General features: G+C 50.9%; 1 protein-coding gene across 2 annotated transcripts in view; it reads right to left on the reverse strand.

Moving 5' to 3' along the window:
• Positions 1-7,053: 7,053 nt before the first annotated feature.
• NT5M (5',3'-nucleotidase, mitochondrial) overlaps positions 7,054-14,240 on the reverse strand; it is a 39,204-nt gene continuing 32,017 nt past the window's right edge. Inside the window, exons 4-5 of one of the 2 annotated variants that reach the window (XM_090291915.1) lie at positions 9,072-9,203; positions 7,054-7,784 (exon numbers count right to left, since the gene is read on the reverse strand). In XM_090291915.1, the coding sequence (XP_090148041.1) occupies positions 7,572-7,784; positions 9,072-9,203 (345 nt within the window). In that variant the 3' untranslated portion in view covers positions 7,054-7,571. The remainder of the gene's footprint in view (positions 7,785-9,071; positions 9,204-14,240) is intronic. The other variant, XM_090291913.1, reaches the window with a different exon arrangement.

The following is a 14,240-nucleotide window of genomic DNA, read 5'->3' on the forward strand; positions in this document are numbered from 1 at the left end:
CCAGGACCCCGCCCCAGGCAGGACCACGGTCTGTCTCTGCGTCTCTTCTGGAGCCTCAAGTGCCCCGACACATTATTCTTTTAGGTGGGAGCGAGGGCCGATGGGGTTCATCCATTAACTCAGCCATCATTAGGTGCGGTGCCCTCTGCACGCAGCCTGGGCCCTGCCCACAGAAGTTTCCGGAACATACAGGAGGTCAGAAAGAGATGCTGGTGGTTAGGAACACCAGGCAGGGGCGGCCCAGGAGGCGGCGTTTAGCCAGAACTGGTTGTCTGGCGTCACCCTGTGGCTGTACTGCGAAGTGCAGCGCCCACCTCCAGCCTGCATCACCTGTTCCCATTTTTCCAGGGAAGAAGGTGGCTGCCCAGCGGGAGCTGCAGAATTCGGGTAGAAACACTGCATCACAGGCCGCATCTCCACAGGTCCACTTCTATTCCAGCTTCTAAAATTTAAATGTCCTGCTCATTTCTGGCCTCCTCCAGGCTCCAGCCTGCGGATCCCAGCCAGTTTTGCTGAACCCAATCAAGGATTAAAAAAGCAAACCTCATCCCAATTGCCAACAGGCCGAGGTGTTAGCGGGGTGGGTGGTTTGGTTTCTGTTTCTACACATTTCTTTTTTTCTTTTCTTTTTCTTTTTTTTTAAGTTATATGTAAATTTTTTATTTTTATTTATTTATTTATTTTTTAGATTTTGTTTATTTTTTTTTCAGATTTAATGTGTTTTATTGATTAAAATATTACATTTGTGCCAATTTCCCTTCCCTCTGCTCCCCTCCACCCGGTGGCCCCCCTCCCTCCAGTTGTCCCCCCTTTTAGATTATGTCCATTAGTTGTGCATACAGTTCCTCCCAACCTCTCTCCGTCTATTCCATTCCCTCCTACCATGATCCCCAATTCCTATATCATCTCCCTCCCTCTCCCCACTCCCCCTCCCTGTTGACCTCCCCCCACTATGCTTCCTTTACCCACAGTTCCTTTTCCACTCTCGTTGCCTGTTTCGTTTGCCTTTGTTTCATCTCCCTAGCTTCTGTTTTTTAAACCAGTCCCTTTAACATCTCATATAACAGTGGTTTGGATCTAATGAACTCTTTCAGTTTTATTTTGTCCTGAAAACACTTTCTCTGTCCTTCTATTCTGAATGACAATTTCGCTGGATAGAGTATTCGTGGTTGTAGGTTTTGGATTTTCATTACTTTGAATATTTCTTGCCAGTCCCTTCTTGCCTGTAGGGTTTCCCTTGAGAAGTCAGCTGATAGTCTAATTGGGACCCCTTTGTACATAATTCTTTTCTTCTCTCTTGCTGCTTTTAAGATTCTCTCTTTATCTTTAATTTTTGACATTTTGATTATAATGTGTCTTGGAGTGGTTCTCCCTGGGTCCAGTCTCTTGGGAACTCTCCTTGCTTCCTGGACCTGCAAGTCTATTCCCTTCCCCAAGTCTGGGAAGTTCTCCTTTATTATATTTTCACTCAATTTTTCAAGTTCTAGTTCATCTTCCTCATTCTCTGGCAAACCAATGATTCTTATGTTGGGCCTTTTATAGCTGTCCCAGAGGTTTCTGATCCTCTCATTGTTGCTTCCTATTTCCTCTCGCTGCATTGGTTGACTGCTTGTTCCTTCTCCATATTCCAGTTTGTTGAAATGAACTCTGGATTCCTCACCTTCTGTCTCGTATGTGGTTTTGTTCCTTTCGTTATGAAAGTTTTTCGCTTCTTTCATATCTTTTTCCTGCTCTTTTGTGAATTCTGTAAGCCACCTGATAACAATGGCCCAGAACTGAGCCTCTGACAGGTTTCTTATCTGTTCATCTGTCAGGTTCTCTATCTGCTGTCTGGTGAGTTGTGCCACCAGGATCTCTATATTTGTCTGCCACATTTTGACAGATGCGTTTTGTTTTCCTGGGCCGGCTGTCCGGGGCGGTGCCTGTGTACGCGTCACAAATTAGCGACCGGTGTCTGTCTGCGACCTATTTCGCAGCCCTGTGGTGCTTTCTGTGGGGGCGGGGGTCCAAGATGGATTCACACAGTTATTCAGCTAGGAGACCGGGATCCGTCCTCCTGCCCCCCTGGGCCTCACTGTTCAAGGCGATGCTGCGGCTGCTTTCCCCAGCGCCGGAGTCGCGCACGCCAGGGGCTTGATTGGAGTCCCGCACGCCAGGGGCTTGATTGCCTCCAGGATTTTTCGCCGCCCCGCCCGCAGCTCCGCAAACAGCTTTGCCTTCTTTAACTCTTACCTGCCCAAATGGCACCGCTGGTTTATAACTTCATGTGTTGGGCTTCCGTGTAGCTTTATTTTCTGGAATTTCTAGTTATCCTTTGTTTTGAAGTAGTTGTATTCCTCTATAGTTGTAGAGGGAGACCTAGCGTGTCCGTCTAAGCCTCCATCTTGGCCGGAAGTCCAGATTTTGTTTATTTTTAGAGAGAAGGGAAGGAAGGGAAAAAAGAGAAGCATTGATGTGTGAGAGACATCCACTGGTTGCCTCTCGCACGTCCCCAACTGGGGACCTGGACTGCAACGCAGGCATGTGCCCTGACTGGGAATTGAACCAGCAACTTTTGGTTCACAGGCCAGCATTCAATCCACTGAGCCACACCAGCCAAGGCTATTTCTACACATTTCTGTCCTTCAGAGTCATTTCATAACAGCCCCAGCTGAGTCTTTTGAGGACTGCAGCTTTGTGGCAAAGGCTGGCCTCTCCCTCTGCAGGCCCAGCCTCCAGGCCTGGGTTGCTCTGGATAAAAACCTGCAAACACAGTTGCTGACCCCGCCCACGCTGGTTCAGGGCTTGGGGGGACAGCAGCTTGACTCCCACCAGGTCAGAGGTCGGGTTTGCTACAGAAAGCCTTCCAGAAGTGGAAGCAAACTGCTTGTGCCAAGACACAGGTAAGGGATGTGTTTGAGGGATGAGGGGTCGGGGTGGGTCACGAAGGGGCTTCCTTGAGTGCTAATGAGCCTCCACTTTATCTCCAGTGCTACAGGAAGCAGTGACGGGTTAGGCTCAGGCCAGGGCCAGCCTGGGACCTGCACAAACTCCCAACTCAGGTGACACCTGCAGCCAGCACCGGAGCTGCCCAGCAGCCCCGGCGGAGGGGCAAGGAAAGCTGGTCCAGGGAGCCGAGGGGAGCTCTGGCATTCAGCTTCCTTCTCTCCCTGCGCCTGCACCACTCACTGCCCCCCATAAGTACACACATTGGTGACACTTCAGGTGAGCTGCGCTGCCCCCTGGTGGCCAAGCCTGAACGGGCGCCCTGGTGACCGCTGAGCCCACCACCTTGTTTCCCAGAGCAAGTCTGTTTCTCCCGACCCTCAGCAGCAAGGTTATGGAATAAATAAATGTCACTGTTTCCAGCAGCCCCTTCTCTGACCAACTCTGGAAATGGACTCCGGAATAAGTGGCTTTGCCAAGGTCATGCCCCAAGGGCACAGCAAAAACAAAAAAAAAACAAAAAAAACCCCGGCCCTTCCGCAGCTCCCCTCCTGGCCCCTCCCACTGCCCAGCTGCCTCCTGGGTTTTCTCTGTGGCTCTGCCCGTGGGCGGCCTGGGGCTTGTCAGGGAGCCTGGCTTTCCGGGCAGGCTGTAGGAAGAACCAAACTTCCATGTTAAAACTCAGATGTGCATATATGAGTTTGTTACTAACTAGAACTGGTCACTGATAACTTATCATTACAGTATTTTTTTTAAATTGCCAACTATAACTTAGTCTCTTTCCACCTAAAATGATCTTCTTTGATCTCTAACTCAAGAGTCTTTCTAGAAGCACTTAGTTCAAAGTTCTCAATCCTTGGAGGGACTGATATCCCCTCCCTCTTCAGAGAGTCACCCTCATTTTTGTCCCTGCCAAGGGGGCACCCAGGTCCAGGTGCACTGGTCACATTGCCCTTGCTGCTTCAGTGCCAAAGCCCTGCAGCTGAGGTCTGCTTGCAGCCCAGGCAGACTGGGCAGTCCCCTGCTGCCGGCTGGGTCCTGAACACCCACTGGTACGTGGAGGCTCAGCCCAAGAGAGACTGCTTTACCCATGGACCACTGACCCCTTGGAGAATTCTGGGTCAGTGGCCAGGCCTGTGTGTCAGTCACAGCACGAGCCACAGAGTGGCTGCCTGGCGCCACTGGCCTGGCACATCCTCCGTCGGGAGCCCTGACCTGGCCAGGCCCACAACCCCACCAGTTACATGGGGCTGACCATGCAGGGTGGTTGCGAGGTCACGTCGAGTGCTTGTCAGCAACCAGAACATAGTAAATGCTAAGAAAATGGCTCTTAGTATTGCTGTGATGTTGGAGTGGGTCCCAAATGGGAAGCCGTGATCCAGAAAAGGGAAGAAATTACACTAAGCCTTTATGCCTAAAACCCCCCGCTAACCTGGAGGCCATCGCTCCTTCCAGGGCTTCCGGTCCTGCAGCCCTGAGTCTTCCCAACGTTTTCACTTTGGACGTGAGCTGAGGCATTTCGAGGCCAGCAGCAGAGAAGGCGAAGGACCGAGATGGCACCTCACTGCATCCTGGGGTTGGCAGAAGCGGACTTTCTTCTCTGGAGTGCATGAAATGGTGCTGAAGCAAAACAAAGTCTTCTCAAGCTGTGAAGAAAGTCACATTCATTTCAGTTGGGTGTCTCCTGTGTGACAAAGAGAAAACCAAACAATTGTGGTCCTGGCCATTTCATACGCTCTCCCTTCTCAGCAAGATCACTGCCCGTGCCCAGCAGAGGGCCACGGGCAGGCCGCCCCAGTCTGCCCCCATGACCCACCCCGCCCCAGGCCTTTTCTCTAGGCTGCAGTCCAGCCGCCTTCTTCCCTGCCCACTCCTCAGCAGCCCCTTCCTACCCCAGGGCCTCTGCATGGCCCTCCCTCAGCCGGAAGTGCTCATTCCTCTTCTACCTGGGTTTTATCAATGCCACCTGCCGGGAGGGCCCTCCTGGACCTCAGACCCCCGGCTGGCCAGGGTCCTCCTCCACGTACTCCCACAGCACCTGGACTTGTGGCCATCATCATAATCACAGTGAGTTTATGATTGCTTGCCTGGAGTTATTTACCCTGAAATTACTTCTCCTTTAACCTAAAGGCAGCTGAAGTAGCTGCTACCTCAAGGTGCGATTCTTGGTTAGCAGCGAACAAAGCTGGCGACTCATAGCTCATGAGTTTCTAGCCCAGCCTTGAACACCCATGGCAGCAGTCACTTAGAAGAAGAGATTGGGGGGGGGGGGGGCAGCGTCTTGAGGATCTGATGCAGAGCACCCATTACAGCTTTGTCAGGAGCAGACCTGAGTCAGGGCTGGGAGCAAGCAGCAGCTGCCTGAGGCTCTAGAGCCCCTGCCCTTCACCAGGGTCCGGGCTGCGGGGAGGAAGCGGCTGCAGGAGGTGTGTAGGCAGACTTGGCTCTCTGCCCCCTTAGGCGCAGCTGTTTCTGGTGGTTGAGGGGCCATCCAGTGGAAGTGGGGTCTCAAAACTGACCTCAGGAGAACCAGCTGTCCCACCAGCGCCAGCAGGCACTGGCCCCGTGGCGCCAGCATGGAGGGACCGGTGGAGCGCACATGCCCTCACCACTGCCATCCCTGCGTGCAGGAAGTCGGCCTCTCAGCTCCAGACGCTCCTTGGGCAGGAGGTGGAGGAAGAGACTAAGAGGGCACCAGGTGGGATTAAAGTTGTCATCAGCAGAGTGAGGCCCCAGGGCAGAAATGAACAAGTAGCTTTTCTGCTCCCCTGCATCAAGGTCTGAAGGTCAATGTTGTTGGAGGGCAGGTAGGGCCAGGTGCCCCTGGTTTGCAGCTGTGCCCTGCGGCTAGCACGCACCCTACACGTGGGGGGGGCGGGGCACTGGCAGATCCCCTTCCCACTAGGAAGGCCAGGTTCGGGGGAAGATGCTGATCCCATTGGGTCACAGTCTGCAATGCTCTATACAGTCCAGAACTGGGGGTCTTGGAGGGTCCCCGTAAGTCTAGGCCTGACAACTCTAAGCAGGAAGACGTGGAAAAAAGGGCATGAAAGAGCAGATGGGCAGAGCTGTTGTCGATGGGGAGGAAGAGGCAGAGCACACAAGCTGGGAAGAAGGCAGTGCTGCACTGCGCATTGGACACTGTCTCCCGGCCCTTGGACGGTGGCGGAGTCCTCATGTGAGTGGGGCGGCCAAGGAGCCAGCACCCCAGGTCTCACTTCCTTGCAGGGTCTCAGGCCCGGACTCTGGGAACAGCCCTGCTCGGGCCAGATGGCCTCTGGGCCACATGGTATGACTGCAAATACACTCTTCATCAGGACCGACCTGCAAAGCCCCCTACTCTGTCCCCCAAGGGATAAAGCCAGTCAAGGAGAGGTCACTGCTTTTGGCCAAGCCAAGAGTCCTTCCTTTCTAATATGGGGTGACCAAGCCCAGGCTCCTGAAGACCCAAGAGCCAGAAAGGCAAGACGCTATGCCAGCCCTGAGCCCCAGGCGCCTGTCCCTCATCTTTTTTACCTGACCTACTGCCAGGGAGCTCAAAAGTGCCTGTCACAGAGTCACAGACAGCTGAAAGGCCTGCCAGGCCCCCAGAGATGGAACAGTTAGGGGTTCCCTGCAAGGGGAGAGAAGGAGAGGGCAGTGGGGCAGCAGGAAGTGGAAGCGTGAGGGCCCTGGAGACAGGGTGAGAAAGCGTGGGAAGTGGTTGTTTCAGCTTCCGCTTTCTCATGGATTGAAAGGAACAAAAACTGAGCCTTGAACAGCCTGCTCCCTCCACACACAGCTCGTGGGATCCTACAGAATGGGGCCATTGCAGCAGAGCAGAGGGTGCGGGATGCACTCTGACCTAGGGGGTTGGGGAGGGTGCAGGCGGAGCAGGAGAAGTGGGAGGCCTGTGTGGGAGGGGTGCTGTGTGGGCGGCACTTGCTGAACTTGACCATCGGTGTGCAGTGTGGAGTCGGGGTGGCCCAAGGTCCCATTCCTCCTGGCCCCACCAGCAACCAGTGCTTGGGGCAGGGAAGCTGTGCCCTCTTCGGCTTCTCATGCTGCAGCGGGGTGGCCCAGGAGCTTGGTACTGGGGCCAGATGCCGAAGGATCTTGGAGTGGCAGCTAGAAGAGGCTACAACCTCAGACAACACAAGAAAAGCATTTATTTTTTTAACAAACATTCAAGCCTGATGACTCTGCTGGGTCCTGAGTGGGACCTGGGACAAGGGTCAAGGGCCCTCTGAGCTGGTCAAAGGCAGAGCTGCACGTGTGGCCCTGGAGCTCAGTGAGAGTTTGCTGAATGCATGGCGGGGCACTGGGGACCCCAGACTGGGCAGGCAAGGGGCTGTGGCTGAGAACGTGAGGGGTCACACCACCTGATCCTGCTTAGTATCCTCACTGATGTGCTGCCAGTCTGGGAAAGCAGGCACACCCTGAGAGACGGGCAGGGCTGATGGTCCTCTGAACGATGCCCTAGCCCCCCACCTGGAGCAGGCTGGCAGCGGCCCGAGGCCAGCCTGTGCCACCCGGCTGCTGGAGTGTTGCCAAGTGCTCCCGGGCCAGTCCTGCTGAGATTGGTTTAAGGCCTGGCGGGGCTGGGAAAAGGGAGGAGACATGCAATGGGCCTGGGGCATCTGAGAGGGAGCCCTAAGACCAGAGCACTAGGCCCCCAGACCCTGAGCTGTGAGCCCTAAGCCAGGGCGCCACGGAGGGGCCTGGAGCACCATCCCCTCAGCAGGGCCGCTTGCTGTCCAGAAGGGCCTTCCAGTCGTCCGCCCACGAGTGCAGCCTGCGGCTGGGGGGCTGCAGCGGCAGGTGCCGGTTGTGGCAGGCTGTGAAGAGGATGTGCTCCCAGCTGGGGTTGGGCTCGGCCCCTGTGGGTGGGAAAGCAGCACTCAGTCTAATGCCTGCAGCCCGGAGAGGCCACCTGGCACCAGTTCCCCTGGGCCTCCTGTCAAACAGCTCACCTCTGAGGCTTGGTCTCCCAGCCAGCTCAGTGGTGACTGCACAGGCCCCCGTCCCACGGGGGCCACGGGACTGAATGAGGCGGCCCCCACCGAGCACCAGCACAGCACACCCTGGGCCCCGCAAACAGTGACTGTGGTGCTTGCTGTCACCATGGTTACTGTGGAGGCCGCGCCCTGCTGCCCCCTGCCCTTCCTCTCCACTCCCAGTCCTCCTGACAACGGCCAGCGCCAGCTGCTGACCATGGGCCCCGCGAGGCCTCTCCCCCAAGCTTCAATCCACTTGTCCACATGGCACTGCCCCCTGGGTTATGGCCTGGCCCCCAGCTCCTTCTGCACAGGCCTCTTCCCTGCTCCCCATAGCTGGAGATGGAAGTCGAGGGGGTCTCTGGGACCCTGTCACAGTCCCGGCTGGCATGCGCCCTGACAATCTTTGAGAAACTGCCTGGTTTGGGAGGTCAGGGGTGGGCGCACCACGCTTCTGCCCTCTGGGAACAGAGGCTGGCCCAGAGGTGGGCGAGTTTCTCAAAGCAGCTCAAAAAGCTGTTAGGGAGAAGTATTCTGTGTTTTCCCACTGAGGAGCCCAAAGGGTAAGACTTAACCCTGACACTGAAGGCTACCAGGAGGAGAGAGCCTGTCAGGAGATAAAGACACCGACTCTGACTGATGTTGTCTGGATGTCTAGATTCAGCCATGCCTGAAGGCCTCCTGCCCTACCTTCCCAGTTAGGGGGACCAATAATTTCCTCTCTCCTTTTAAAGCCAGTTTAAGGTTTGTTTGTTTGCTTTTGGGAGGGGGCATCCATAAGCAAAAGGGACAAATAAAGCTCCCAAAACACCTTCGACTAGAGAAATTAGGCTCCGTTTTTCTGTTTTATGTATTAGATTCAGTTCAAATTGCCTTTAGAAAAAAAGAGGGGTTCTGACGAAAACAAACATCTGGAGGCCAGAGCTGGGCCTTCATTTAACATGAGGGAGGCAACGCTCCCAGGTGTAAGGGACTCACCTGCAGCTGCCCAGTGAGTTCTGCACCAAGCTGGCCTGGCTCCCGGTCAGACACGGAGGAACCTTGTCTTCCCAACAAGGAAGGGGCCAAGCGCCAGGCCCAAGGCTGGACGCCTGACACACGGCTGCTGCCTAAGTGGGGGCCGCTCGGGACAGGTGCCGTGAGGCTCCCAGCGTCCGTACTCATCCTTACCTGCCCAGGCCACTTGCCTGTGATGTCCGGCCGGTCATCTATGAGAAGGTCAGCAGAGACCACGGTCTTGTCTCTGGTCAGCACAACCTGCTCCAGAAAGTCGGGGCCGAAGTGCTTCTCCACCCAGGCATACTGCAGCATGGACAGGCAGAGGGGAAGGAAGTGCGTCAGGCCGGGCCCAGCCAGGCTTTCTGCAGGACCCAGGACCAGTGAGGGGGGCGCGGTCACCCCACTGGCAGCAGAGGACTGGCACACAGCAAGAGGGCAGCTGGGACCCAGACTGCCCACCCCCAGCTCCAGCGCTGCACCGCTCCTCCCGATACACGATACATGACACACGATACACGACACACGACTGGCGGCTGCCTCCCTCGCCGCAGCACGACCTGTGAATGGCTGGCACAGGCTCTAGGAACGCAGGAAATGGACAGAGATCAGAGGTGCATTGAAACACTTGGTGCATGACACTCGGGAAAGCGCTACCAAGAGGGTCTGCAGAGACCCTGAGCCAGCCAGTCCGCCCACCCTGCCTGAGTGAGCCGCGAGGGCTTTCTTCAGGACTCTGTAAGGTACAGGAGAGCCTTTCTCCCGGCCCAGCAAGCTCCCGATGCGAAAGCCGCCACTGCCTCGGCCTTCCCTACCTTACACCCTCTGTCCTTCCTCGCAGGGGTTACAGGCACAGCCGTGTGCCTGTGGCTTTACTTGTTTCACATCTTGCTGCCCCACTTGACTTTCTTCCCCTTGAGGTCAGGGACCGTGTCCCAATGAATACTTGTTGAATGACCAAACCAACCAAAAGCAAGCATGACAAGAAGAAATACGTCCGTTTGGGCCAGGTCTGACTCAGAAGGCCTCATGGCCAGGATCACAGCGTGGTCCCACGTGGTCTGTTGGTCAACAGGCCATCGGGTGCCCTCCTGCCTCTCTGGCCCAGTTCTGGGTTCCCCGAGCATCACTGTTAGAGCCAGGATGCACAAACTATCTATGGAGAAGAATCAGCTTTTTCGTTTTGTAACTTCCAATTGATCCTGGACCGATAACTTCCGTAAGATCTGAAACCCAGTCATGTCTGGATGCAGCATCCACGTCAAACGGCCACCAAAGTTTTGAACTGCAGACACCGATTTCTGCATTCCTCCCTCTGGGCCAGCACTGTCGCTAGACCATGAGGGGAGCAGCTCTAAACAGCAGATTTTATTTAGGAAAATGACACCAGCTTTATACCTTCCAAGGCTCACGGTGGCGAACAGATTCTCTACAGATAAAGAGGCTCAGAGAGGTTCAGCGAGGGGCAGAGCACCAAAGAACACGGGTCTGCACCTCGAGCCGCCCCCCACGCCCTGCCTCACAGCCCCCAAGCCCCTGAGCTCCCACCTGCCCCTGGGCCTCTAGTCCTCCCCCACCAACCAGGGCCACAACCTAGTGTGGCCACTTCCCCTCAACTGGCAGTGCTGGCTTTCCATCAGTGAGTCTCCTCTGCAGCACGTTGCCCAGGCCGCGGCACGGTAAAATGGGCGGTAACCGTGCTCCTTCAAGGGACTCCTTTGGAGATTAAATGGGATGATGTGCGTGCAAGTCTTGGCATGGCACGCAGCACCTAGGAAGTGCTCAGTCAAGGCAGCGGGACAACAGGTTCTAGCTTCGGTCTCCCCCTCGCCTGCGGTTCGGATGCACCTGAGCCACAGGGCCTCAGGCAAGTCTCTAGCTAAGCCTCAGTGTTCCACAGTGTTGTTGCATGACTAAGTTAAACAAAACCTAGGGAGGGTATAGTAAGCACTCAATAAATGTTAATATTATAACTACACTTCAATAGCCCCAAATAATATATAAAAGCTACTCATACTAATCAGTTTGGCAACGGAGTAGGATATAAAGTCAAAATACAAAAATCACTTGTATTTCTATAGAGTTGATATTGAAATGAAACAATACCACTTACAACAGCGCCAAAAATATGAAACAGGCTGGCTGTACACTTATGGTTAAGATGGTAAATTTATGCCAAGTATACTTTACCACAATCTTTAAACATTTAAAAAATAAAGAATTACAAAAATAAGTTCTAGGAAAAAAAACCCACCATGAAATAAGGATTAAACTGAACAAAATATGTGCAAGACCTGTATACTAAAAACTTCTTATAAGATCTAAGTGGGAATGTGTAAGTGCTCGTGGGTCAGAAGATTCAGCGCTGTCAGGCTCCATAGTCAGGGTGCAGACGCAGATTCCAGCCAGGCTGTAGAAACTGCAAGCTGATTCTACAATTTAGATAGAAATATCAAGGACCGAAATAGCCAAAACAATTTTTAAATGAAGAATAAAGTTGGAGAACTTAAAAGAATTATTATTAAAACTATGTTTAAAAAGACTTACTATAAAATTAGAGTAACCTGGACTGTGGTATTCACACAAGGGCAGCTATTTAGATCAAAGGAACAGGATGTTTTTGAGAAAGAGACACACGATGCCAAGGTAACTCAACAGCAGAAGGGTGGGCTTTCCAACAGAGGAGCAACTGGGCATCCACAGGGAAAATTACTCTACAAAAGCCTCTGCTTTTAACTCCTACCATATAGAGAGAGTAACTCAAATAGGATAATTACCTAAATATAAAATCTAAAACTATAAATGCTGCTCTTCAAAAATACTGTTAAGAAAATGAAAAGACAAGCCACAGACTAGGATAAAGTATTTACAAAATACATTATCTGATAAAGAACGTGTATCTAGAATATATAAAGAACTCTCATTATTAAGAAAATAAACAAGCCAATGAAAAATTAGTCCAAAAATGTGAACGTTTCATCAAAGGAGGCATACAAAGGGCAAATAAGCAAGCACATGATGTTCAACATCATGACTCATTAGGGAAATGCAAATGAAAACCAAAGCTGGATACCACGAGACACCCGCCAGAGCAGCTGAAATGAAAAAGACTGGCAACACCACGTGACCAGAGGAACAGGAAGCAACTAGACAGCTCATGCGCTGCGGGTGGAAATGCAAGAGGGCCTCACGCCTTTTAAAACCAGCTGGACAGCTGCTTATAACCACGTCAGTTAAACACACACCTACCATGCCACGCAGTCATCCCGCTCTAGTTGTCTACCCTGCTAGATAAAAGCCCATGCCTACCCAAAGACATGGACATAAATCTTTATAAGAACTTTATTCACAAACGCCCAAAACTGGCACAACCCAAATGTCCACAAACTGGCCAATGTATAAGTTGTGGTAGAGCCACAGAACAGAAGGCTCCTCAACAATAAAAAGGAATAAACTTCTGATACACGCAACGCCGTGGATGAACCTTAGAAGTATTATGCTCCATGAAAGTCAGCCACAAGGCTCCATACTTTATGATTCCACTTATATGGCATTCTGGGAACGGCAGAAACTACAGGCATGGAGAACACAGCCGTAGCTCACCCATACCAACCGTACCCAGCAAAGGGGTGGGGAGAGGGGAAGGAACTCGCTGCAAAGCGAGTGCTTTTTTAAAAAAACAAGACTTTATTTTTTAATGTTATTGAATTTTATTGGGATGACATTGGTTACAAGATTATGTAAGTTTCAAGGGTCATATGCTAAGAGTATGTTTAGTTTCATGAGAAACTGTTGAACGGCCTCCCAGTGTCTGTACCAATGTGCACTCCCACCAGCAATGAACCCAAGTTCCTGTTGCTCCACGTCCTCTCCAGAACTTGGTGTCTTCAGTGCCCTGGACTTGAGCCATGCTCATAAGTGTGAGTATTGTCTCATTGTTGTTTCATGTTGCATTTCCCTGATGACATATGATGATGAACATCCTTTCATATGCTTAATTGCCATCTGAGTATCTTCTTTGGTGAAGTGTCTGTTCATGTCTTTGGTCCATTTTTTACAGCAGGCTGTCCATTTTCTTACTGTTGAGTTTCAAGACCCCTTTCTATATCTTGGATAACAGTACTCTATCAGTTATATCTTTTGCAAATATGTTCTCCTAGTCCATGGCTCATCTTCTCATTCCCTTGACAATGTCTTTTGCAGAACCAAACTTTTTAATTTTAAAGAAGTACATCTTATGAATTATATTTTTTTAATTTTTCAATTACAGTTGATATTCAATATTATTTTATACTAGTTTTAGGTGTACAGCATACTGGTAAGACACAATTTACAAAGTGACCCCCCCCCCACAATAAGTCTAGTACTCACCTGGCACCATATATAGTTATTATGGTGTTATTAATTATATTCTCGATGCTGTACTTTACATCGCTGTGATAAATTATTTCTTTCATGGACTGTGTCTTTGGTATTCTATCTAAGGAGTCATCGCCATACCTGAGGTCATCTAGGTTTTTTCCTATGTTATTTTCTAGGAGTTTTAGTTTTGTTTTTTGCATTTAGGTCTATGGTCTATTTTGAGTTGCTTTTTGTGAAAGGTGTAAGATGTGTAAGGTCTGTGTATAGATTGTTTTTTGTTTTTTTTTTTTTTTTGCATGTGGATATACAGTTGTTTGAGCTATACTTGTTGAAAAGACTATGCCTGCTTCATGGTATAGCCTCTGATCCTTGTCAAAGACCAGCTGACTTTATTTATGTGGGTCTGTTTCTGGGCTCTCTGTTCCACTCCACTGATCTATTTGTCCATTCTTTCACCAGTGCCACATGGTCTTGATTTATTGTAGCTTTACAGTAAGTCTTGAAGTCAAGTAGCATTCGTCCTTCAACTTTGTTCTTCTCATTCAATATTGTATTGGCTCTTCGATTTTTTTGCCTTTCCACATAAACTTTAAAATCAGTTTGTAGATATCTACAAAATAATTCACTGGGATTTTGACTGGATTGAGTCTATAGATCAGGCTGGGAAGAACTGACACATTGACAATATTGTCTTCCTATCCATGAACATGAAACATTTCTCCATTTAGTTATTATTTCAATTCCTTCATCAGGGTTTTGCATGATAGTTTTTCTCATATAGATCTTGTACATATTTTGTTAGATTTATATATGAGTATTTCATTTTTGGAGCGGTAATATAAATGGTATTGTTTAATGGTATGCTATAAGATATGATTTTTCTTGGTTCAGGTATACTTTAAATTCCTAAAACTCCAAGGAAAAAATTGAATGAAAAGGTCAGTAATATTTAAAAAATCAAATTATTAAAAGTTATGACTG

Source organism: Furipterus horrens, unplaced genomic scaffold (genome assembly GCF_987537825.1).
Source record: "Furipterus horrens unplaced genomic scaffold, mFurHor1.1.pri manual_scaffold_11, whole genome shotgun sequence".
Lineage (NCBI taxonomy): Eukaryota > Metazoa > Chordata > Mammalia > Chiroptera > Furipteridae > Furipterus > Furipterus horrens.